General features: G+C 40.4%; 1 protein-coding gene across 1 annotated transcript; it reads right to left on the minus strand.

Annotated features, from left to right (window-relative positions):
• Positions 1-2216: 2216 nt before the first annotated feature.
• LOC308367983 (GTPase IMAP family member 9-like) lies at positions 2217-25416 on the minus strand (the record flags this gene model as incomplete). Its single annotated transcript, XM_080842016.1, has 3 exons — positions 2217-2379; positions 18993-19815; positions 25371-25416. The coding sequence occupies 3 exons, from the start codon at positions 25414-25416 to the stop codon at positions 2217-2219; spliced, it is 1032 nt and encodes a 343-aa protein (XP_080698142.1).
• Between the last annotated feature and the right edge of the window lie 1712 nt (positions 25417-27128).

Raw genomic sequence — 27128 nt, forward strand, 5'->3', positions numbered from 1 at the left:
ACACACACACACACACACACACACACACACTCATACACACACACTCTGATGAAGATGTAGGACTATACTTACAGTTAACAACACATCGTGGTTGCATTTTGTGCCAGTAAACCCCTTCCAATTCTGTCCAGCAGTATTCTGTATAAGCAGATTAAACACTTTCAATGTTGAATAAAAGACTAAATACACGGGATGCAAACACAAACAAGAATCACTATCATATCAGTTTTGATGTCCATTGTTTGATGGCAGGTAGTCTACAAGTTAGTTCACAGCTAAGGGTGGTTATATGGAAATGACAATGGAATGTTATCTGATAACATTCCGACTAAACTCAGTTTATTTTCTGAAAACAGGTCCTCGTCATAGAAAGAGGTGGACACACAATTTAACATTGAACAACATGACACAGATGTCAGATCAAGACAGGTGAAAAACTTGTTTGGCCTGTGTCGCATTGCCTAATCTTTTGAGCCATACCTTGCACCTGGTGCAAAGAGGCCAAGCATGGAGCGAGTTGCTAGTTTGCTAGTTTCAGGTTGACGGATTTTTAATTTCCTCCTTCAGCGCCGACATTTTAGGTTTATTCAGGCACATTGGCGTATTGCTATCTTGAGGCAGCAGACAGCAATTACACGATTGAACAACAAAAACTTGGTCTGAAGTTAATTGGGCGTTATTTTACTGTTATTATGTGCATTATAAAAATAGTACACTAATAGGCTATGCGTTTAAATGGGTGGGTGCACAACGCGTAGGCACTCTGTTTGTCAACAGTTGTTGTACCCGATTCAGCACCCTCCGCGTCAGATGCACCCCCTGGTTCTAAAGAGTACAAACACCCGATGTTTTTCTTCCAAATACTATACAACGATTTCATTTGTGAAAGAGATGGAAGAGAAGAACACAAGTTATTGCAGTCTTTCAAACTGTGCTAAAGAGTACAAACAACCGATGTTTTTCTTCCAAAAAACTCGGATAATAGCGAACGCAAAATAACACCTTGTTGTTCTGTGGAAATATATATCACGACAGGCTATTATCCGAGTTTTTTTGCAAGAAAAACATCGGTTGTTTGTACTCTTTAGAACGAGGGGGTGCATCTGACGCGGAGGGTGCTGAATCGGGTACAACACAGGGACACTTAACAACACATAAACATGGCGAGGCGAGTGTCTTTGCTATTTTAGACCGACACAGTTGTCATTTTCTTCTATCATCACCCACGCTGTTTAATACCAAAGTTATAGCTATCTTAATATCCTAATGTCTAGGCTGAAGTGAGGGTATTAGAGCTTATTTACGTGGAGCAGATTGTTACTGAAAACACTAAAAGACCAAACTTACCACACAGAAGCGTTCATTTCCAATCTCGGAGCAACTGGCTGTTCCTTAAGATCCTCCTTCAATGAAAGCTCAAACATTCACGGTAAGATTACCCAACCCTTCATGGTTCAACTGTCAAGTTTTTTTCATATTACTGTCTGTGTGAGCAATCACCGTGCCTCCCTGTAAATCAGCCAATCAGAGCATAGCTCATCATCTATGGTTGGGAAGGTGTTATATTGGTTAGGTCAGGCTGTTGGCTATGAGTACTTGCATGTGACAGTGAGAGGATTGGCCACTGTGGGAAGTCCCCAACCAATTGCACAAGGACTGAAACATTTTCTGTGTATAACTTAAATCAGCAAAAAGACTTTACACATATACTGCAATTTGGAGCATTTTTCGTACGGTTATTGGGTGGCTGAGCTCTATTCTTCTCCTTCGTAGCTCCATCGTAGCCTATATTTTCTCCAATAGTTCTAGTCTCCAGCTTTCTATACTGTATATAACCACACAAGGGTTGACACAATGGTTGAGAGAACAAAACCATTAAGGCTTCACAGTGGTTAAGAGTGCCTGTATTCCAGTAGCTTGGATAGAGAGTAAATCAAGTCCACTACCTCTTTGTAATTGCCTTATGTGAGCCACATTGTGTTATCTCCTGGTATGAAATGCGCCATACACATAAAGTTTGATTTGATGATTTGATCATAACATCACAATTCTTTCCTGTAAACCGTTTCTCTTCATGGACACATGTGTGTGTGAGCATTGAATAATATGTCAGATCAAGATAATTGAAAAACATGTTTGGCCTGCATTGCATATTTTCATCTTTTGAGCTCTACATGACATGAGGGCAAATGTAAGATAATTATGCCTGGGTTGCATTACTTCTTTTCATCGTGCTCCTGGTGCAAAAAGGCCAAGCGTGACACCAGTGTCTCTGCTAGATTCAGACTGACACGATTGTAATTTCCTCGCCCAGCGCCCACATTGTTTTGAATACCAAATACAGGTGTGCCCATCTGAGTGCCCGCGGGCTTGTTGGTCCTGAAATCAGGTTTGTTCAGACACGTTGGCAAAATACCATCAGGAAGCGGAAAGCAATAGTGCAATTTACCTACAGTGCCTTGCATAAGTATTCACCCCCTTGGATGTTTAACCCTTTTATTGCTTTTACAAATCAATTATGGTCAATTTAAGTTGGCTTTTTAGACAAAAAACACAAAAAAGCCCTTTTTAATGTCAATGTGAAAACAGATGTCTACACAGTAATGTTAATTAAATAAAAATATGTATGTAAAATAAGTGATTACATAAGTATGGACCCCCTTTAAAGTGACTGACCTAATTCAACAGAGGTCCAGCCAATTGGTGCTAGTAGTCTCACAATTAGTGAAATGGGGATCAGTGTGCAGTGAATGTGTCTCAAGTGATTGTAGTATAACGACACCTGTGTCTGTATAATATATACACACACACACTCCTGTTCTGCAGACGTAGGTCTCATCCATACACGCACACACACACACACACACACCAACCGATGTGCGCAGGGACATGGTTGCACATTTCCCGGTGAAGACAGCAAGGGGACGCTGTAGACACTGCGTGAAAGGATATTATAATACGCTCTGCAGAAGTGCAATATTTCAGAGGAAAGGAACTGCTTTTGGGACTACCATTGCAAGTAAACAATGGACACTGGTTCTTTGAAATTTGTATTCTGTTTTGTATAACATTTTATCCAGTTTTCATATTTTTTAAATACATTTTGTTTCACTTGTGTGATTCACTTGTGTTTCACTTGTGTGATTATTATCAATGCAATGTACTGTTATAGTGCTATGTAATCAATGCAAACAGCAAAAGAACCATTATTATTGGTATTGGTATTGTATTTGTTCTGACAGTTTGAGAGCAAATGCTGAAATTTTGCTACCAACTAGGCCCAGCGTTGCAATATTACAACGTTTCCCTAAAATCTTACAGAAACATATTTTTAAAATGATTCCTTAATTGTTTGCATCAGAAGACTCTTACAACATCATCTGACTTAAAAAAAATATATATTGTTAGATTCATAACGTTTTTTAACAAAGTTACATTTGTTGTGTCTCCAGTCAAAATGACCAGGCCTTTAAAATGAATGTCCAAGACTGTAAAAGTAAGCCGTGGCTTGTCTGTATTGGCAGGTGGTGCAGTGCCAAACCAAAATTTCATTCAGTTAAAAACATCTATCCTTAAAATAAACATTTGATCAATTGTATTCAATTACATTCTTAAGGGCACCCAGTGCAACTTTATGTAAACATTCAATGAAAAATAAACATTCAATTTCTAGTCTTTTTTACACGTAGTAAGTTTCATTAACTCCATACCATTACATATCGACATTCAAGGAGCAAAGATGAGACGTTGTTGTGTGGTGAGAACTGAACGAAAATCGTAAACAACAACAATCGCCGGTGGGGAGAAGCCATTTTTCCATTGACTGGAAGCCTGCTTTATTTATTGTAGGTTACAAAAAATAAAGAAAATGGCTGCGATTGTTGTTGTTTTCGATTTTCTATCAGTTCTCACCACACAACGACGTCTCATCTTTGCTGCTTGAATGTCGGTATGTAATGGTATGGAGTTATTGAAACTTACTACGTGTAAAAAAGACTAGAAAATTGAATGTTTATTTTTAAGCCTCGAAAGTTACACTGGGTGCCTTTAAAAGTAGTGAAGTATTATTCTCTTTAGTGTTATGTTTATCAGTATACAGTACAATGATTGGGTATGGTTCACCCTGCTCATAGTTTGCCTTTTCTGCTTCACTGAGGATAGTATGTTTCATGTGGGGCAGAAGACCCCTCTGCACACATGAACTCCACAGTGCCCCCCAAAATGTTCTCATATAAATCTGTGGTCAGATATGGTACTACAGTGAGCCCTTATCTGCTACATTTATGTTACGTAACGTCATGCTTGGCCCAAGGCAACACAACAGAATATTAACATTGTCCAACAGATTGTCATTTTGACAGATTATAATAGTTTTTCTGCTGCCTGTGGTCAGTTGGTGACTTGATGGCAGAAAAGTGACATTTTAATATTTTAACTATAAATATGGTTTTCACATCCATAACAAATTGTGAAACATCCCTGAATAACCATGAAGTGTGAGTGAGTTGTCTGTAACCATGGACATCACTCTAGAGTCCCTCATGTTGCCTGAGGCAAGCAACATGATGCAGTCAATTTTTTTCTTTATTTAGCATATAGGTAGCAACATCTTTATTAGATGTATAATATGTATGTACAATTATTTTGTATTGAAGATTAAGTTGTTTGCCCTCATTTCAAACAAAAGTTTACCTGACTTCTGCTTCTATAGACCTAAAAAATAACCCCTTAATATCAAGACCTTAAACAAAGTTATTGAAGCTATTTCAACGACTTCCTTAAAAGAGCAGATTCTTCTGAAGCCAATAAGTTGTGATTCCACTCTTCCCTTATGAGTATGTTTTGAGTGGTGCAAGGTTATTGCAAGAGGGCATGCATGTCTGCATGTCAGATTTAAAATCTCCTCCAGAAGCTGATTTCTTCCATGGTGCCATATCAATATTGGTGTATGACGGTGCACATGTTTCCACCATTACAGGAAAGGAGGCAGCAGGGACAGTGAAAATTGCCTCTAGTGGTGCAGTTCAGGTAAAAGACCACTAGCTGGAGCTTGTATGTCATTACAGAGAAGAATTCTACATGAACAGCAATCCTGACAAGTGTATAAAGAAAATAGATAGTTGTTGGAATAATAGAAAAACTAAATGAATAATATTTATACTGCTTGTGAATAGACTCAGGGACACAATCCTCCTTCATATGGCCAGCCATACAGCTACAGCCCTTTAGACATGGGCACCATTAGGCCTGATCTAGAGCCCCAAATGTTTTATGAACAGCCGTTCTTTTTTTACAAAAATAATAATGATAAAAAAAATACCCCCGGATCTATTCATCTGACATTCTGATCATGTATTAGAGTAACACTGTATTACAGTAACACTCTCGAAAATGATATGATATCGTTGCTCATATACGCAGGCGAGCTATGCAGCAGATCTACTTCATAGTACTCAGGCATTTTGCACCAGAGAGACAGTAATAACGTAATGCTAATCTTCATCAAGGATGAAGGCTATTTGCTCATCCATGATGCATCATATCTTTTTGAGCCCAGGTGGGGCCCCTGTTGTGCAGTAGGAGCCCTTTTTATTTGTTCTCTCCTGCCCTTCAAACAGCCTGAGTCTGCAACGGTCATAACAAATGACTTAGTGTTTTGGCAACCTTTGGTGTTATGTTCTTTGTTTGTACTCAAAGTGCATTCAGAAACATGATTTATACAACTCAAATATTGAAATAATTATCTTGGCTGTAGTCTATCACTATAGAGTTATATTGGGATACATGTTCATTAATTTGATCCATAAACACAATAAATATGTACAGTACAAACATTTATACACATGTTTATTAATACACTCATTTATATTTTAATAGTCAACAGCACATTAAGCAGATGCAAAGAGTATAGACATAACAGATTAAGAAGGTACAGTGTATTAAAAGCAAAGGTAGAGTGTATAACAAGACAGAGAAATTAAGATAAAAACTCATCTGGATCATGCTCTTGTTAATTAGCATCATCCTCTGATTCTTTCTCATCACATATGTTTCCATATAACTACAAATATTTCTGCTACTGCTACTAATGTTCCTACTGCTGCTATTCCTCCTCCTGCTGCTGCTACTGCTGCTGCTGCTGCTGCTCCTGCTCCTACTGCTGCTACTACTGCTCCTCTTACTGATCCTCCTCCTTCTGTTGCTTCTGCTACTGCTGCTACTGCTCCTCCTCCTGCTGCTGCTGCTGCTGCTGATGCTGCTACTGCTGCTACTGCTACTACTGCTACTGATGCTGCTGCTGCTGCTACTGCTACTACTGCTACTACTGCTGCTCCTCTTACTGATCCTACACCTGCTGTTGCTATTGCTGCTGCTGCTACTACTACTACTGCTACTTCTGATGTTAAAGCTGCTGCTGCTGCTCCTACTGTTGCTGCTCCTACTGCTGCTCCTCCTCCTCCTGCTGCTCCTACTGCTGCTGCTGTTACTGCTACTGCTGCTACTGCTGCTACTGCTGCTAATGCTCCTTGTCCTTCTCCTCCTGCTGCTCTTGTTACTTCGGCTGCTGCTGCTGCTGCTCCTCCAGCTGTTCTTGTTATATCTCCTGCTGCTGCTGCTGCTGCTGCCACTGCTGCTCCTCCTGGTTCTCCTCCTGCTGCTCCTACTGCCGCTCCAGCAATGACTATAGTGGCCACCACAGCAATAATTGTTTTAATTAGTGTGCTTGCCCGAAGGGAAGCACAGTATTGTTATCGTCAAGTTTTCTTTATTTCTTTATTTATTTATTTATTCCGTACGTTTTTCTTGCAGCTAACTACTCCTCGCCCGATTGAGCTAGAGACGCCATTCAAACACCAAAACATCCGGCCCGATCCGGTGCAAGCTGCTATGACTTTTCGTGGCGGTACCCCATGCCACTCCTTTTTTATCCCTCTTTTTCATCCCCTTTTTCTCTCATTGACTAACATGGGGAAGGTTGAGCCATTGTGACGTCACGCACTCTAGCCAACTGACATTAGATCAGTTGACATAGGAGAAGCTCTCTTAAATGGCAGAAGTGGTTAGATAGAGAGTGCAAAATATTAAAACGAATGTAGTGGCAACAGTTTCAGGTACAGTTTATACACCCGCTCTAACAGTGTTAACCAGTATGTGAGTAACGTGGGTTTTATTAAGGCATAGCGTGTGTAATGTGTAGCTATTTCATTCCGTTTGTTAACCTTTCCGGCTGTCTGTATACCAGCAGCAGAGCGGAGCATTTCACTCCCCTGCAATCTCGGAATGAAATAGCTACACAATACACACGCTATGCTTTAATAAAATTCACGTTTTACGAGACACCAACAGAGGCACAACCGACAAGTCTTACCATTGAAGATCTTTGACGTTCGGTCTGAAACTTCATCCAGCCATCCAGGTTAATCCAAGTTGTTATGGAGAACGACAGTTGCATCAATCATATTTCATTAAAACTTCACACTTCTTACATTGGACATATCCACCAGCCTAATTAGAATCTGCATTGTCTACTGAGCAGAAAATTCTCCATACAGTAGATTTCCCTTCGTTTAGTATCATTTTAAACTTTCCAGATGACTGTATTGCCCTCGCTCGTCAAGTGATACGTGTCCAGAAACAAGGCTCCTTTGACTGGATAGCCAGAGCTAGCATAACTGCCATTGAAATCCAATGGTAATGCTACCTAGCTAGGTATGCTAATTGTCGGTATCCATCGTTAACTCGTTAATCGTTAACCATCATGTCACTGGCTTTAATTTAAGAATGGCATGTTAGTAGTACATTTAGTAGTACATTTAATATCAGTACACTTGATTCATTACTGCTGATGTGTTACTTATATATGTTACTTATTAGCAGCTAGCTACCTAGCTAGCCACTGTGTTCCGATGTGTTTTCAGTTAGCGTTAGCGGCAAGCTAATAGTTGAGTTGAGCTTCAGTTAAGACGCTGCGTACCGTACTTCATCATCACATTCGATTATTTATTACAAACAAATTCGAATTCAGCTGTAGGCATGAGATCTGTATCTTGGAGACTAATTGCATCCACAATGTAAGTACTGCAAGCTAGACTACTATGCAGTTGACACAACACAGGAGGTCCCTGGGCCTGAGAAGGGAAGGGAATGAGTTTAATGTGGCTATAATATGGAATTTTAAATGTGCCTAAAACTAGACTAAATTGTAATGAGTTTTCGAAAACTAGACTGAAACTAAGAAGGATAACTATGACTAAATGTGACTAAAACTAATATGCATTTTTGTCTTAAGACTGAATCTAAAAATAGCTGCCAAAATGAACACTGAGATAGGGGACCCCTTAATCTGCAATTCATGGTTGCTAGCTCTAATCAGATGTACTACCTAGGCTTATAAGAGAAGACTAACTTTGTATGGCAACGAACACCAATAACTAGAACTAATTTGACAGACTATAAACCAATGTGATACACGTGCTCTCTATCTATACAGTAAAAGTGTTGCTTACGTTTGATACTACACCTACAGACTAACTCTAACTGCATTAAGTCTAACATATAGGCCTATCTTACAATAAACTTTAAGTAAAGCTGGCTATGTAACCGCATTCATTCTAATATTCTTGCAGAGATGTTTCCTTTTACCAAGATAGCAATTTCAACAATTCACTTAGCTCAGTAAGTCAGTATAACGAAAGTCTGAGAGACCCTCATATGTCTAAACGTCAGTGGAGCCAAAATATAATGGTTGAGCTTGGTTGCTTGCTAAAATATATTGGAAGAAGGCCCCACTACACTGATTGAGTAGATGTAAATACATGTTAATTCATAGGCACTTGTTCTCTCTGTCACAGAGCAAGCACACTCTCGCAGTTCGTTCACGAAACGCATTCTAGTTCAGTATTGTTATCGTCAAGTTTTCTTTATTTATTTATTCTCCCCGTTTTTTTTGCAGCTAACTACTCCTCGCCCGTTTAAGATAGAGACGCCATTCAAACACCGAAATGTCTGGCTCGATCCGGTGCAAGCCGCTATGACTTTTTGTGGCGGTACTCTTTGCCACTCCTTTTTTATTTCTCTTTTTCATCCCCTTTTTTCTCCATAGACTTGCATGGCAGAACTCTGTGCATTATGACATCATAATAGGCTCATTAAACTGGCTTGCACCTGTGCTTCTCACTGACACCTCCGCCAAATCCAAGGAACCGCATTTTCTCTGTCCCTCTCAATTCAACTTTGAAAAAGAATAAGAGGAACCGTATTTCTCTGTCCCTCTCAATTCAACTTTGAGAATGAATCAGAGTAACTACAGTTTCTAACCTAGCTACCGTATTTCCACTTCGTTAAGGTGAGTTGAATGGCAGCATTTTCAGTGTACTGACTGAAATTTTAATGGAAACTGATAGTGTTAGCCGTAGCAGCTAACGTCTCCCATCCATGGGAGTATCCACTGGCAGTTTCAGCTAGCCGTAACAGGGGATAATTTTCCTTAATTCAAGTTGTGAAGTAAACCTTTGAAGTAATTCATGAATTTAGTTGTGTGGATATAGTGGGTTAAGGCTTGTATTCCTACTACGGTAACGTTAGCTATCCTAGCTGTGTTAAGCAGCTGTAATATCTGAGTACGGGGCTAAACGTAAGCTACCTAGACCTATACGTTGTAAATATGCAAAAGAAGCTTATACTGAAAGAATGGTTAACTTGTTAGCTCACCAGTTTATTTTGTTGCTAATGTGGTTGGAGAGGACCGATAGCGTGAGTTAACATTAACCCGTGTCCTGGGAGTAATGATTCATGAGAGACCTTGAACCATTAGGTTACCTGAAAAACGTTTGAGGATACCTGGACACAGCGTAGCTATTGTAGTGTGCTCAGTTTTCGAAAACTAGACTTAAACTAAGAAGGATAACTATGACTAAATGTGACTAAAACTAATATGCATTTTTGTCTTAAGACTGAATCTAAAATAGCTGCCAAAATGAACACTGATAGGGGACCCCTTAATCTGCAATTCATGGTTGCTAGCTCTAATCAGATGTACTAACTAGGCTTATAAGAGAAGACTAACTTTTTATGCCAACGAACACACTAGACCCTTTCACAATAAACGAGCAAACATGAGAGAAAAACAGAGCAAGCACACTCTCGTAGTTCGTTCACGAAACGCATTCTAGTTTTCTTCTGTTCTCTCTAAAGAGCTGTAGACAAAACAGTCAAAACTCTTGAATGGTGTGAAATGAGCAGTAATTGTAGAAAAAGACAGGATCTATATCTGCATGACCTGCATATCTGCATGACCACATCATTAATCAACACAAGAGGGTATTGGGTTACAGGGTAACAAATTTCTGCGTTATGTTCTTAAGAACACATGTACCTCGTTTCCACTGGGGCCGGGCCGGTGCCCAATCTGGCGCCAGTTCTTGCGTTTCCACCAGGGCCGGGCTGGTTCCACCAGTCATAACCTCCCTAAATCTTATTTATTTTCAACCAAAGACCTTAAGTTAAGTTCAACTAAACTGACTGGTAAAAAAACATCATTAAGTCCAGTCATTATAAAGGATATTGAATAAATATCAACCTTGTAGACATATTGATGCATTTGCTGTCATCCCTTTGGAAACCTATGGCTAACACAGGCTCGTGGTCATTTTCGTCAGGTCGCGTGCGTGGTTAACAAATTGCTCACAGTGCTGAAATGTTCACTCAGAATGAAAAATATTTTGCTCAGTGCAGAAACAAATTAGAGGGAACATTGCTTGTTGAGTGTAAGGTTTGGATAATTGTGTAAAACATTTGATTTCAGTGTTTATGCAATCGTAAAAAACTGTAAAGATATTTTCCTTTGTGTAATTAAAATTACAAATCCTCAACAAAAAGACTACACATACAGTATATAACAATTTGGAGCTGTGGTGAAGGATATTTTTCTTACGGTTCTTCGGTGGCTGAGCTCTACTTTTCTCAATCGTAGCCGCCATCTTGTCCAGCAGTTCCAGTCTCCAACTCTCTCTATATATAACCACACAAGGGTTGAAGAAATGGTTGAGAGAACAGCACCAGTTAGGCTTCACAGTGGTCAAGAGTGCCTGTATTCCAGTAGCATGGATAGACAGTAAGTCAAGTCCTGGATATCCACTTTATTTAGGTCCCTGTCACTTCAATCTCATGCTTTTGGCATTACATTAGTATATTAATCTGTCTATTTGTCTATCCATCTAGTAAACTGTTAGGGAAGAACATTAAGGGTTGACAATTAGAATAAGCAAAGCAATATTGTTGAGTCCTCCAATGTGTTTTAGCGTCTGAAAACAAGAGGCTATGGAGGACCCTGCTCCTGTTACACCTCTCTCTACTGTTCTCCACCAGCCATCCTGCAGACTCCCTCTCTCCACCTGCTGGGTCATCATCCTCCTATCCTATTGTAGTTATCCTGATAAGACGGCACCTTAAAAATAAATTCTCCCACAGCCTTTCATTGATGATTGATGTTTCTTTCTTGCTGCCAAATGTTTCCTTTATCACGTCTGGAAAAATATATCAGGTGATTTGTCTATACCTCTTTTTTATCATATCAGTTTTGATGTTTATTGATGGTAAGTAGTCTACAAGTAATTACACAGCTAAGGCACTGTTGTTCCATATGGAGTAAACCTGTCAGTTAACCTTTGGTCACTGTCACACTAATGCACATGTTCCTTTGGCTAAACTGGTAGAGCGAGTTGCTAACAGCAGCAGAATGGGTTAAACACCATAGGAGCACTTACATACACACACACACACACACACACACACACACACACACACACACACACACACACACACACACAGACACACACACACACAGACACACACACACACACACACACACACACACACACACACACACACACACACACTGAAGGGACCGGTTATTTGATATTCATACGTAATAATGATATGCCATAGTCAATAATTCCATCTTTTTTATACCTAGTATAAATGTTACTTTTATTAGCATGTAAGCATTCCTGGGTGAGGACTCTCTGGTTTGACATGGTGGGAAGGTGTGAGATTGCTCTCCCCCTCCCCCTCCAGGTTGAGACAAAAGGGCCTTGTCTCAATGGCCTATTTGAATAGATGGTAACACCCCTTAATATTAGTGTATATAGCTCACTATCTCACAAGGAGTAGGCAGATTATGCTGAGGTGAAACGCTGAGAAGCAGTGTGGATTGTTCAGCCTCTGTCTCAACAATGTGTGGCCACCATTGTTTCAAGATTAAACCTGGATCATTACTGACAAACCCACGACTGAGTCTTCCAATATATGGTATAAAATGAATTACCATCAACACACACACACACACAGACACACACACAGACACACACACACACACTTAACAACACATAAACATGGCGAGGCGAGTGTCTTTGCTATTTTAGACCGACACAGTTGTCATTTTCTTCTATTATCACCCACGCTGTTTAATACCAAAGTTATGGCTATCCTAATATCCTAATGTCTAGGCTGAAGTGAGGGTATTAGAGCTACGGTCATTTACGTGGAGCAGATTGTTACTGAAAACACTAAAAGACCAAACCAGACCACACAGAAGCGTTAATTTCCAATCTCGGAGCAACTGGCTGTTCCTCACGATCCTCCTTCAAAGAAAGCTCAAACATTCACAGTTAGATTACCCAACCCTTCATGGTTCAACTCTCACATTGTTTACATATTACTGTCTGTGTGAGCAATCACCGTGCCTCACTGTAAATCAGCCAATCAGAGCAGAGCTCATCATCTGTGGTTGGGAAGGTGTTATATTGGTTAGGTCAGGCTATTGGCTATGAGTACTTGCATGTGACAGTGAGAGGATTGGCCACTGTGGGCAGTCCCCAACCATTTCATCCAAATTATTGTTTGGATAATTAGGCTAACTTAAAATAATATAGTTGTGCAGACAAGATGACAAGATGACACCTTCTAAATAAATTCTCCCACAGCCTCCCACAGCCTTCCAATGGGAGAGTGAGCCTGTCAGGCCACCTTTGGTCACAGGCAATGCCATCCAGGTTTTTCACCCATATTATCTAACATTTGCTGTCATTTTCTTCAATGCGAACACATTTGTCCACCCTTTCTTTCTATAAAGAGGAGCGGTTTACAGGAAAGAATTGTGATGTTATGATAAAATTCCATTGGCATTTTCATAGACATGCAAAGTATTTCTTGCGCACTTATTCCTTTTCTAAAATAATAATACTTCCACTCCTCTTTATAAAGTGACCAAGCGTGACACCAGTGTCTCTGCTAGTTCAGAACGACACAATTGTCTTTTCCTCGCCCAGCGCCCACATTGTTTTGAACAGCAAATAAAGGTGTGCCCATCTGAGAGCCCACGGGCTTGTCTGTCTTAAAATCAAGTTTGTTTAGTCAAGTTGGCACATTGCCATCTTGAGGCAGCGTCATAGTATCATAAAGATAGTAGCCTAATATGTGTCTAAATTGGCGGGTGCACAACGCATAGACACTAGACACTCTGTTTCACATACAGGGACGCTTAACAGCGCACAATTATGCAAAAGATTAAAAATGCAAATATAACATTATGAAAGAGTATTACTGTACATCAATATAGTGTGTGTGTGTTTGTGTGTGTGTGTGTGTATTCATTTATGTGTGTATCTGTGCATTAGTATGTGTGTGTGTGTATGTGTGTATGTGTGTGTGTGTGTGTGTGTGTGTGTGTGTGTGTGTGTGTATTAGTTTGTGTGTGTGTGTGTGAGTGTGTGTATGTCTCTGTGTGACTGTGCTTTAGTATGTGTGTGAGTGTGTTTGTGTGTGTGTATTAATATGTGTGTGTGTATTTGTATGTGTGTGTGTATTTGCATGTGTGTGTGTGAGTGCATGTGTGTGTGTATTTGTATGTGTGTCAGTGTGTGGTCTGTGCATTAGTATGTGTGTGTGTGTGTGTGTGTGTGTGTGTGTGTGTGTGTGTGTGTGTAGTTATGTGTGTGTGTGTATCAGTATGTGTGTATGTGTGTGCCTGTGTGTCTGTGTGTGCCTGCATCACCACAGGAATCCACCAGAGAAACAGATTAGTGAAATATGGTATGCCTAGATGGACAGGCAGCCATGTTGTATATTTGATATGTATCTGTGTTTACCTCATTTGTTATAGTATGGCATGATATGGAAGAATACGTCTAATGAGTTCAAATCTGAGATTTTCAACTAAAAGTAGATTCCTTAGTTTCAAACAGCACAGTTGCACACTGAGTGACCTACACATTTGCCAAATGTTTCCCCCTTTGGTATTGCCTCTGTTGACATTGATTACGTAAACATTACAAATATTCAAGATATGTAACCTACTGCTCCTTGGTTTGTTACGGTAGTAAATTAATGTCACAAATTATTTGAGTTTCAGTAGTGCCTTGTGACTAGTGTTGTCATGGTGATATGTCATGCTGTAATGAATAAAAGAAAAGAGGGTAACTGAACTGCACCACTAGTGTCAGTTTGACGTGTTTTAATTTGTATTCATCTGAATGATACATTATGTTTGTTTGTTTGTTCTGTTAATAGAAGTTAACCTCAAAGTGAAATCCATGACCCCTTATCAGAGCCTCCTGTTGACAGGGAATCCCTCTCTCCAGTGATGTGCAAGCGCCATCTAGTGGTGAAATGCCACTACATCCATGAGTCAAACTGTCCTTACCCTGCCTCAGTGCACACTGCTCCCTTTCCATTCACCCTCATGCTGTTTCTCGGTCAAAAGTGACCGTTTTGAAACTTCGGCTGTAATGAAAATATTTTCTTGCATCTCAAACTCATGAAGATTCATGACATCATTCACCCTACCCACTTCAATGGACACAATAAATGATAGTAAGATTCATAATATCTTTGACACTGTAACATGTGGTGTGTCTCCAGAATAACCAGGCCTTAAAGGTAATGTCCAAGACTGTAATAATCAGCCGGGGCATGTCCTTATGGGCAGGTGGTGCAGTGCCCCACCAATATTTAATCCACTTAAAAATATTATTAAAATAAACATTCGATCAATTGTTGTTTGTTCAATTACACCCTTCAAAGTAGTGAAGCATTGTTTAGTGTTATGTTTATCAGTATTCAATGATTGGGTATGGTTCACCCTGCTCATAGCTTGCCTTTTCTGCTACAATTAGGATAGTAGGTTTCATGTGGGACAGAAGAAGCTTCTGCACACAGGAGCTCCACAGCGTCCCCACAATTTCCCCATGTAAATCTGTGGTCAGATATGGAACTACAGCGGTGTTGCATAAATTAATCTGCTCCTTTTCTGTTAAAGGGATAGTTCGGGATTTTTGACATGAATCTCTATGGCATCCCCCATCACCAGTGTCATGCAATCACGCGATACCGCAAACTCACAGCTAGGGTCTACCTGTTTGATTCTCGAAAGTTGATTCGCGAAAGTTTGATTTGCCAAAGTTGCCTGAGAGAAACGTCCGTCACAGGAAAACAATGAAAACTGAGACAACATTTGATAAAATTGACATAAAGCATCGTTTTCCTGTGACGGTCGTTTCTCTCAGGCAACTTTGGCAAATCAAACTTTCGCGAATCAACTTTCGAGAATCAAACAGGTAGACCCTAGCTGTGAGTTTGCGGTATCGCGTACTGAAAATAGGTCCAAGTGATAACGAGGTGTGACTTTTTCCACTACCATGTTTTTGGGATGCAAATATATCACTCTTTTGAACACATAATGTTTTGGGAAGAGAAACTTTTTATTTTGCTGGGTCTAGCAAACCTGCTGGACTACTTTCGGTTTGACCAAAACTGGACGAGAACTCTGCTCACAGGACGCTGTGGTCAGTAAGTCAGCGTGATTGCATGACACTGGTGATGGGGGATGTCAAAGAGATTCATGTCAAAAATCCCGAACTATCCCTTTAACGTCATAATGGGCCCAAGGCAACACAGCGATAAACCTACAATATTACAGTAATAGAGTCCAACAGATTGTCATTTTGCCAAATTATAATAGTTTTCCTGCTTAGTGAGGTCAGTTGGTCAGTGATTTGTTTCTCGAAAGAAATATATATTTGTGAATTTGCTCATTATGTTTTTGCCTCATACATTTGGCGTCCATGTTAACCTGTTGTGACTTAAGCACAGGCTCTGGCGAAAATCGGTCTTGAACTTTGGATTCATTTTGAACCCTTCAAAAAGATTGAGTTAAGAGTTATATGTAGCCATGGATACTACTCTACAGCCCCTCATGTTCCCTGAGGCAAGCAACAAGATGTATTCCATTCCTTTTCTTATTTAGCATATCGGTTTCTTATTTAGCATATTGGTAGCAACATCTTTATTTTCATGAGACAAGACAACAGTTTGTTACAAAAGACAGACTGATAACTACAGTTTAACTCACTCCACCATTTTCTACTTTGTGCTCTTACCTTATCTTCACAGATTTTGCGAAAACGCGAACACTACAAACAACAAACTTACGGTTGACTCCCATTAAGAATAAAATCAGATCAGTTTACTGATCAGGTTACATTGTGCCGTTGACTTACAGAATATGCTTAAGTAAAAGCCATTGTATTGATATCTCTTTTCTGTTGTCTTCATTTGCACATTTGGCATTGAGGTCATCCAAAAGTAACGGAAAATTAATCAAGTTACCATACTTTAATATTGTCAAACTTGGATTAGGTTACTGAATAACATATTTAACAGGTAATTAGAAAATGTAACTGAACATATGTATTTAAAGTAATCCTTTCAACCCTGACCACAACATAACATGTATCTGTTGCACCTACAGCAGGAGCTGTATCTGTCCATGTCATCTTGAACAAGTTCATCCTCCTTCCATCTGTCCATGCCATCTGCAGTCAATTTCTTCCTTCTTCGATATTTCCGAAACTGCTACATTCATCAATATTCCAGGAAATGCTACATTCATCAATATTCCCGGAAATGCTACATTCATCAATATTCCCGGAAATGCTACATTCATCAATCTACCCAAAACTGCCCCAGACACACCTTCAACTGCTGCAACAACTAAAGTAGTTGCTATTGCTTCAACAACCCCCACACCTGCTCCTACACCTGCTCCTACTTCTTTTGGAAAGAAATGATGATGCTGTTGTTTTTTCCTCTCCTCTTCAGCCTTGTAGAACCTGATAATGTAATAATTTCCTGATAACGTAATAACCCAGATAATGTAATAAAAAATCCCTCATAAGTCCCTAAAAGATGTAATAAAACCTGATAATGTAATAATATCCCAATAATGTAATAAAGTGCATTTCCCAAAAATGTAACAATCGCCATACCAATAATGTAATACAATGTTACATTAATTGGAAGTTGTTACATTATCAGGTTAGCCTCAATTTTGCAAAACCTGATAATGAAATAAATTCCTGATATTGTAAAAACTTTGGTCAGTCACAAACACATCCATCTCAAAACACAAAATAAGTGCAAATGAGGCAATAACTTGATCTGTTGGATATGAGTAATGGAAGGTGGAAAATGGAAAGGATGAGTCTTGATGTCTTTAGCCATTGTGTTTTCCACTGAAAGGACAAGCCAACAGAGGATCCATTCAAACTGCCTTGTCATGTGCAAAGTCAAGGGAAAGTAGAGGAAATGCATGTTGCATGATGTTTTGCAGTATATAGTGTAATTTTTAAGGGACATTGCCACACAAAGTCAAAAGAGAATTTGATATAAATCAAATAGCGAAATGTCAGCTATTGATGATCAATGAGGACTTAGAAACTCAATGTTCTATGTGCCCATTAGCTGCCGGTCTATAACATACCAAAATGTTCTTATTTTTTCTTAAGTTGATTACCACTGAATATCCCTTTCACCATTGTAAAAATTGTGCATTCGCAATCATATAAAATATATACTGTATCTGCTAATAGTGAAGCAGCAGGTCTCTGGACAGCTTCACTGTTTGGACCTCTGAAACTGGAGACCTGATGCTACAGCACCAACCAAAGGTATTACAATATCAGGTAATTATTACATTATCAGGTTCTGCAAAATTATTGGGAAATGCACTTTATTACATTATCGGGAGTTATTACATTATCGGGAAATTATTACATTATCAGGTTCTACAAGCCTTTCTAATTAGAATTTGCATAACCTCTTCTTTACATACATATTAGCAGTACATAAACACAATTCATATGTACAGTACAAACATATATTTACACACATATCTTTAAATGCTCCCTGCAGACCTGGGCCAAGTCATGAATGTTTTCAACACCCCTGCCTTTAGTTGAGGTTAGATTATTTTAGGTTCAATATTTTTTTGAAACATTTACATTGTAAAATAGTACATTAAAAGACACAGTTCATTAACAGATCAAATACTCTGAGTCTTCCTCATCTGGATCATGCTGTTGTTAATCCTCTGACTCTTTTTCATCAAATCTGTCTCCCTGCTGCTCCGCCATAAAAACTGGATGTCTGTTAAATAGTATCATCCTCTGATTCTCAGCCAAATATGTATCCCTATAGCTACTGCTGCTGCTCCTATTACTGCTCCTCCTCCTGCTACTACTGCATGTATTTCTACTGCTGCTCTTCCTGATGTTGATACTGACATTCCTACTAACGCTGCTGCTGCTGCTACTACTCCTCCTCCTCCTGCTCCTCCTACTGCTGCTGCTACTGCTGCTGCTATTCCTCCTCCTGCTGCTACTGCTGCTACTGCTCCTCCTACTGCTGCTCCTGCTGCTGCTGCTCCTATTCCTGCTAATATGGTTGCTGCTGCTCCTGATGCTTCTCCTGTTCCTCCTGTTCCTCCTCCTCCTCCTCCTCCTCCTCCTCCTCCTCCTGATCCTAATATTCCTCCTGCTGTTGCAGCTGCTACTCCTAATAAGCCAATGCCTGCAGCAGCCACCACAGACATGTGAACTATTTTTTTCATAAACCGAACTTTGTCGTCTTTTTTCTTTTGTTCGCTCTCTGCATACTCTCTTTTTTGTGTTTCTTCCAAGACTCTCTTCCCCTTCTTAACTTCCCTCTTCTCCGCCTCATCTGCTCTTTTCTTCTCCCCTTTAGCCTTGTCCTCTGCATCTTTCCGTTTTGTCTTCATGATTTCTAACTCACTCTTTCTTCTCTGTTCCTCTTCCTTACTCCTCTTAGTCTTTGTCTCTTCCTCTTCTCTTTTCCTCTCCTCTTTTTCTCTTATTCTTCTCTGCGCCTCCTTGTACATCTCACTGGTGTAGTTTGCTCCCCCATTCTCCTTCACCATGGCCTCAATTTTCTCCTTTAGCTCTCTGACCTGAGTTCTGTCGATACTCTTATTGTTGAAGATGTGATATCTACCCCCAACACGTTCAGTTAGAGATGAGATATCAGCACTTTCACTCAAAAAAGCTTTCACTGATTTCCCCTCCAGCGCATCCCCATGAGTGAGGAGCACTATAGTGTACTTCAGAGCCCCCTCACCAAAGTTCTCCTTGATCCATTTCACAGCATTACTCTCCTCCTCTGTGAACCTCACATCTAATCTGATCACCAGCAGGAAGGCATGAGGCCCAGGGAGAGACATCTCAACACACTTCTCCAGGTCACCCATCAGCACTTTCATAGGCTTTTCTGTATCAAACAATCCTGGTGTATCAATCACTGTCATTTGTCTACCATCCATTTCAGTATGTTGATCGCTGCAAATTTTAGTCACAGATTGAAATGAGATGTCCTCTTTAAAAGCTTTCCTCCCCAGGATGGTGTTTCCTGAGGCACTCTTTCCAGAACCAGTTTTCCCCAGCAGCACAACCCTTAGAGGAGACACTGTGGAGGAAACAGACAAAACTCTTGAACGGTGTGAAATGAGCAGTAATTGTAGAAAGATATAATCTATATCTACATTACCTCCTCCATATAAGTAATCATCACAAGAGGGTTTTGGGTTAAAGGGTAACAATATTAACTCTGCTTAATGTTCTTAAGAATTTATGGAGATGCTGTCACTTTTCATAGTATAGTCTAATAACATTTGGAATGGGATGAAGGCAACGGAACAGGTTTGGTTCTAGAATTAGTTAGGATCTTGCAGATCCCAAACTGTGCATTGTATTGTCATCTTCTTCATGTGTAAATGCTGCTTAATCCAAAGTGTCTAATCCTGAGAATAATAGAATGTAACACTGAATTTGTATATGGGGCAGCATGGCAGGCATTCATTTATCATGAAAACATGGAACACTGCATTGCCTTTTATCTGCAAGAAACACAAATGTGTCAGCAAAATTAATGATTTATATCATGCACTGAAATTACTTTTGTGCTTTTCATTATGTGAATCCACTTCTAACTATTTCATAGATAAAAGTAAATCTGTCTTAGGCCAACATATTTACTTTTGTGGCATGAAAATACTTTATTACTGAAAGTGTAACGTGCACAAAAGGTCTTTTGTTCGATTCTTTCCGTGAGTCAGTCCAGTATTAGCCTGGTGACACCAGCCTGCGTATTTCCGCCTGAATTGATTTCAAGCTCATACTCAGTCTGGCCCAGCCCCGTTGACAATCGTTTCCAGGCTTCAAAATCCAGTCGCACCAATCAGCGAACAGTTCAGAGCTGTGACGCAAAACTCGCCTTGGAGGAAGAGACACGAAAAGCTATCGGAAAAGATGTCTCAACTCTCGAGAACATCAGACAATTAAAAGGCGAACAAGAGTATTGTCTTTGAAGTTTCATGATTGGAAAGGACGTCGTAGCTCTTCTCCCAACTGGCTTTGGGAAGAGTTTAATCTACCGAATGCTTACCAAATGTTGCTGATTGGTTAAGGGAACTCCAATGATTTTAAACCTCAAGCTAAGCACCCGCCCATCTCGGAAACGAAAATGCATGGGGTTAGGCCAGACTGATTGACGGAAAGAAATGGAGTCACAGGCTGGTAATGGCCAGGCTAGTCCAGTATAGCATGAAAGTCAAAATTAACATCAATTCAAAACAATTTTACTCACTGTTGGGAGGTGGAGAACAGCTTCTGTTCCGTGTTCCTAAGAGAACGCATGCAAACAATAAATGTTTTGATAATTATAACTAGTTTTGATTTATCAGAAACAAAAATGTCTAGAATGAAGTTATGGCCTGGCCAAACACAAGTTATTCTTTCCTCTTGACTAGCAGATTAAGCCCCTTTACCAGTTCATTATGGATAGGGTGGCTGACTGAATATGTGGACATGAATTATCCAGATGACATGAATGATCCTAGCAGCTGTGTTCACCACGCGTTGCAGTGCTTTTCTGCTGTGTTCAGTGCAGCTACTGCCCCACACAGTGATGCAGCTTGACAGGATGCTTTCAATGGTGCCCCTGTAGAATGTATTCAGGATGGGAGCGGGAGCTTTTGCTTTCTTGAGCTTGCGGAGGAAGAAGAGGCGCCGCTGGGCTTTCTTCGCCAGTGATGCATAGTTGGTGGCCCAGGAGAGGTCCTCACTGATGTGCACCCCCAGGAATTTGGTACTGCTCACTCGCTCCACAGCAGCACCATCAATGGTCAGTGGTGGGTGTTCAGTGTGTCTTCTCCAACTTCATTGTTCTGGAATGGCCATCCCACCCAGACTTGAATATAATTGAAAATCTACGGGATGACTTGAAGCGGGCTGTCCACGCTAGGCACCCTTCAAACCTTACGGAGCTGGAGCTGTATTGTAAGGAAGAATGGTCCAAAATACCTTCATCCAGAATCTAAAAATAATTCCCGACGGGGCGAACAACACCCCGACGCGCAATTCTTGCGGAATGATATGAAAGAGGTGAATTAGATGTACAAAACCCGTTGCCAATGACAGCAGTCATTATCTTTTCGCAGCGGTCTGTTAGCAGGAATTAATGTATGGGTATGACGTAGGGATGACATAGGGATGGCCCATTCAATACAACGGTACTTTTTGGAACATCCTGAAGAGCCGTATAATACATATATCATTATCATTCATAACCAGTGAACCAGTCATAACCTCCCTAAACCTTATTTATTTTCAACCAAAGACCTTTAAGTTCAACTAAACTGACTGGTAAAACACCATCATTAAGTCCAACCATTATAAAGGATATTGAATAAATATCAACCTTGAAGACATATTGAAGACACATTTGCTATCATCTCTTTGGAAACCTATGGCTAACACAGGCTCGTGGTCATTTTCGTCAGGTCGCGTGGTTAACTAATTGCTCACAATGCTGAAATGTGCACTCAGGCTAGCTTTACACGACAACGATCTGAACACAAACCGCAAAAGTGGCGTTGCGTTCCCACTTTTAATTTCGCGTTTAGACGAGAGTCTTTGGGTGGAAATCTGCATGCAGACGGTGACGCAAAAGTGTGTGAAATTGAACTTAACCGGTGTAGACGTGGAGGTACTGCAGGATGTATATGTGTCCATTCTATTCCACTATGGCTATTTTAACGCGATTGGGAGCTTATTTATGTATTCATTCACTTACATTTGCAGTGTTCGTGTACATTTACATTTAGTCATTTAAATTAGCAGACGCCTTTGGCCAAAGCGACGTAGGCTACAAGGGATAGAACAGTCTAGCTACGAGACCTAGTGTAATTAATGCGCCTTCTCTGTTCTGTTTTATCTGTGATTACTCGGCTTATTTGCTGAAATGACTCCTGGATAGATATCAAGGCAGCTTGAATCTCCGAGTAATGGAAATAATCCGACATGTTTGTTGTTGTTTGGCTGTACTGCACATGGATATGATGTCAACGCGTATGCGAGGATAGCCAGCGTGAGCAGCTCAGAGCACACTTTTGCGTTTTCAACCCTTTAGACGGGAACGCAACGGTGGAGCGTTTTTAAGATTTCCACTCTGGAGGGTGGGTTCATTTCTTTGCGTTTTCAAGCCCCAAAAACGCTGTCGCCGTCTAAACGAAAGGCACATCTGATAAAATATTTTGTCGTTTTCACCCGGGAGCGTTGTCGTGTAAAGCCACCCTCAGAATAAAAAATATTTCCTCAGTGCAGAAAAAAATTAGATTGCTTTAGTGTAAGGTTTGGCTAATTGTGTAAAACCTTTGATTTCAGTGTTTATGTGTCAGGTCCCCGCGGAGCTCTGCTTCAACCACGCCCCTTGGCAGCTCACCCACTCTCCCAATCTTCACTCTCATTGTAACGTTTGTATTAATCGTTCACTGTCTTGTTTCCTTGTATGTATCCCTCGTGTTACGGGTTTCTTCATTTGTGTTTGCTTACCTTTGTCTTACCTTTGTTTCTGTCTCCTCACGCCCTCCCCTTGTCGTTATGTTTATTAGTTCGCCTCCCTTGTGTGTCATGTGATCTCTGTTCCTGTGTCTAGTCATTGTACTTCCTGCTTTTCACCATGTGCGTTCCTGTGTTTGTTTATGTATGACATGCGCCCTCGTGTTGTTGTCTGTGTTTCCACCCCTCACCTGTTCCCAATCATCACCTGGTTTGTTTGTCTTATTGGTTTCTCCTGTGTCCTGTTAGTTCCCCTCGTTTAGTCCTCCTGTGTCTCATTGTCTGCCCTGCCTTGATTGTCATCACCTGTCACAGCCCCCTCTTATACCCCACTCTCAATACACTCGGCAAGGGCGTAGGTTTGGTCTCAGCATTGGTAGGGACACTGCCCGGCAGACCCCCCCACCCCCACCATAAATTTTAAAATGTAGTTGATGTTACATTTAACAGGCAAACTTTATAAGAATATATTAACATTTGTGTACTACTAACTTGTGGAACTTGGAACTGATTTAAACATAATAAGAATAATAAACCCTTAGTTTAAATAAAAAAATAAACGTTCTCCACATTTCTTGACATCACATGTTTTTGTTGTCCTTTTTGGATATCCCAAACACGAGTAAGACCTTATCTGAAGCCCGAGGGTCCAGCTGCTTCTTCCTCAACCTGCACTACATCTGCACTGGATTTCTTAGTTTCCTGAACGCATTTCAAAATATTGCCTTAATGAACAAAATTACCTAATGAGAAGTACATGCAATGCATTTGTTTGTTCTGAAATTAATTTGTAATATGTAGGTAAATGGTTCAGGTTTTATGGAGCTGTACTTAGCCTACATCATCTGGATTGCAGTGCAATTAAATAATGTATTCATGAATTATATTCTACATACATTTGGGCATCCCAATTTATTGCACCTTTTTAGTACCTTAAAGTATAACATGTATTCTCAAAATAGCCAGTGTGATTGATTACATTCATGGGTAAAATTGTCTAAACAGTGTAGGGTATCTTATCCTTCTGGCTTCAACAAGATGAGAGGTAATGATTTAGGGTTAGCACTTCGCAATGTGGGTAGTTTTCTGACTAGCTAACTAACAGCGACCTGGGCTTTTTGATAGCTCTATGGGTGGAAAAACCTTCTGCCATCTCTTTTCTTTTTAGGTGGCTTTTCAGAGCACAAAAGGGTCAAAATATCAATGCTGAGACCAAACGAAATACTGATATGAGTCTTTATTATTTCCTGGCGAATTTAGTAGCTTACCGTATCAGACTACTAGCAGCAGCACTCTTTCAGGATTCACGTAGTGTTTCTGACTCTGCCACTTCAGCCAATTAAATGACAGCCACTTGTCTCACAGGCTCGAGGGCGCATTGGAAAACTTAGAAATGTATTTATAACTCTTCTGGGTGACAAACATTGTATTGATAATAATACGAATGAGTTTGCAAATATATTGTGCACATTTTTCTCAAATTAACAAAATATTGGTAGGGACTTTTTTGTCTTTCCCAAACATTGGTCGTGACTAGTCCCTACCAACCCTATGCAAACCTACGCCCTTGACACTCGGTGTCGGTTATTGTTTGGTGTAGTACGTTCACGTGGACCACGCGTTGGAGCTCTCCCTGCACAATAGTCAACTGAACCCTCGCCCCAAATCCCTTTGTGCGCTACCCTCTATTTTTGTTCGTGTGTAGTAAGTTTCGTTTAGCGCCCACCGAGTAAGACTCGCGTTTTGTTTACCCTCCTGGTTTGTTAAAGTTTACCTTTTAGTTTCAGAGATTGTCTCTTGGTTTTACGTTTGTGTTCTTGTGAAACTGTGTCTTAGTTTCAGCTGTGCAGTGAGCCTGCGCCCCTCCTGGGCTGTACTATTCCCACGGAGCGAACGCGCCCTGTGTGGCTGTTTGGTATCCCTGTTTGTCTGTGCTGTTAACCCATTCGCGAAATAAACAGTCATTCACGAAAACCTGCAATGGTCTTGTTCAGTTCTGTGACATTATGCAATCGTAAACACTGTAAAGATATTTTCCTGTGTGTAATTAAAAAATCCTCAACAAAAAGACTACACATACAGTATATAACAATTTGGAGCTGTGGTGAAGGACATGTTTCTTACGGTTCTTGGGTGGCTGATCTCTACCCCTCTTAATCGTAGCCGACATCTTGTCCAGCAGTTCCAGTCTCCAACTCTCTCTGTATATAACCACACAAGGATTGAAGAAATGGTTGAGAGAACAGCACCAGTTAGGCTTCACAGTGGTCAAGAGTGCCTGTATTCCAGTACTATGGATAGACAGTAAGTCAAGTCCAGTCCTGGATATCCACTTTATTTAGGTCCCTGTCACTTCAATCTCATGCTTTTGGCATGTAATTAGTATATTAATCTGTCTATTTGTCTATCCATCTAGTAAACTGTTAGGGAAGAACATTAAGGGTTAACAATTAGAATAGGCAAAGCAATATTGTTGAGACCTCCAATGTGTTTTAGGGTCTGAAAACAAGAGGCTACGGTGGACGCTACTCCTGTTACACCTCTCTCCACCAGCCATCCTGCAGACTTCCTCTCTCCACTTGCTTGGTCATTATCCTCCTATCCTAATGTAGTAATCCTGACAAGAAGGCACCTTCAAAATAAATTCTCCCACAGCCTTTCATTGATGATTGGTGTTTCTTTCTTGCTGCCAAGTGTTTCCATAGTCACGTCTGGATAAATATATTAGGTGATTTGTCTGTACCTCTTCTTGATCATATCAGTTTTGATGTTCATTGATGGTAGGTCGTCTAAAAGTAAGTAAACAGCAGGCACTTTTGTTCCATATGGAAGAGTGATCATTCGTCACTGTCACACTAATGCACTTGTTCCTTTGGCTAACAGCAGCAGAATCATGGGTGTGTCAAGTGTATCAGCAGTGTATGAGCAGCCCATTGAGTTGTCGTGTCCGTCAAATCTTGGTAGCGTTAAAATCTCCATGATCTCCGAGAGTTACACGACACAATGGTCCAACCAATATTTATTGCACTTTTTGTCTCTCTTCATCTCACTCACGGTAGGTGTTAAACTCACTATCATTAATCCAGCGTACTGATTTTTGTTTGGCCTCCTATATTGATGTAATTATTTGTATTCGGACGCTACATTACTTTCATGACCACAAATATAAATTGGCCAGCGATTTAAATCGTTTTTTTGTTCATAAATTAATTTACAATGGTCGGAGCAGAGCCTCATGGGAAATGCGTATCGTTCTGCCTTTATCAAGTGAACATAGGGAGTTCAATTAGCGGCTATCAGGGAGAGAGAGCAGGTGAAGCGGACCTGATGGAGGGACATAAGGAGAAAGGAGGGGCCGAAAAGGCCAGACTGAAAAAGAAGCGGATGCTGGAGGAGAGTGCATCAAAATGTACAAGAATTACGGATTTATTCAGCACACACACACACACACACACACACACACACACACACGCACGCACGTACACACACACACACACACACACACACACACACACACATACACACACACACACACACACACACACACACACAGACACACACACACACACACACACACAGACAGACACACACACACACACACAAACACACACACACACACACACACACACACACACACACACACACACTCTGATGAAGATGTAGGACTATACTCTTACAGTTACAGTAACAACACATCGTGGTTGCATTTTGTGCCAGGAAACCCCTTCCAATTCTGTCCAGCAGTATTCTGTATAAGCAGATTAAACGCTTTCAATGTTGAATAAAAGACAAAATAAACGGGATTCAAACACAAACAAGAATCACTACCATATCAGTTTTGATGTCGATTGTTTGATGGCAGGTAGTCCACAAGTTAGTGCA

The sequence above is a fragment of the Sprattus sprattus genome, assembly GCF_963457725.1.
Source record: "Sprattus sprattus genome assembly, chromosome: 1".
Taxonomy (NCBI): Eukaryota; Metazoa; Chordata; class Actinopteri; order Clupeiformes; family Clupeidae; genus Sprattus; species Sprattus sprattus.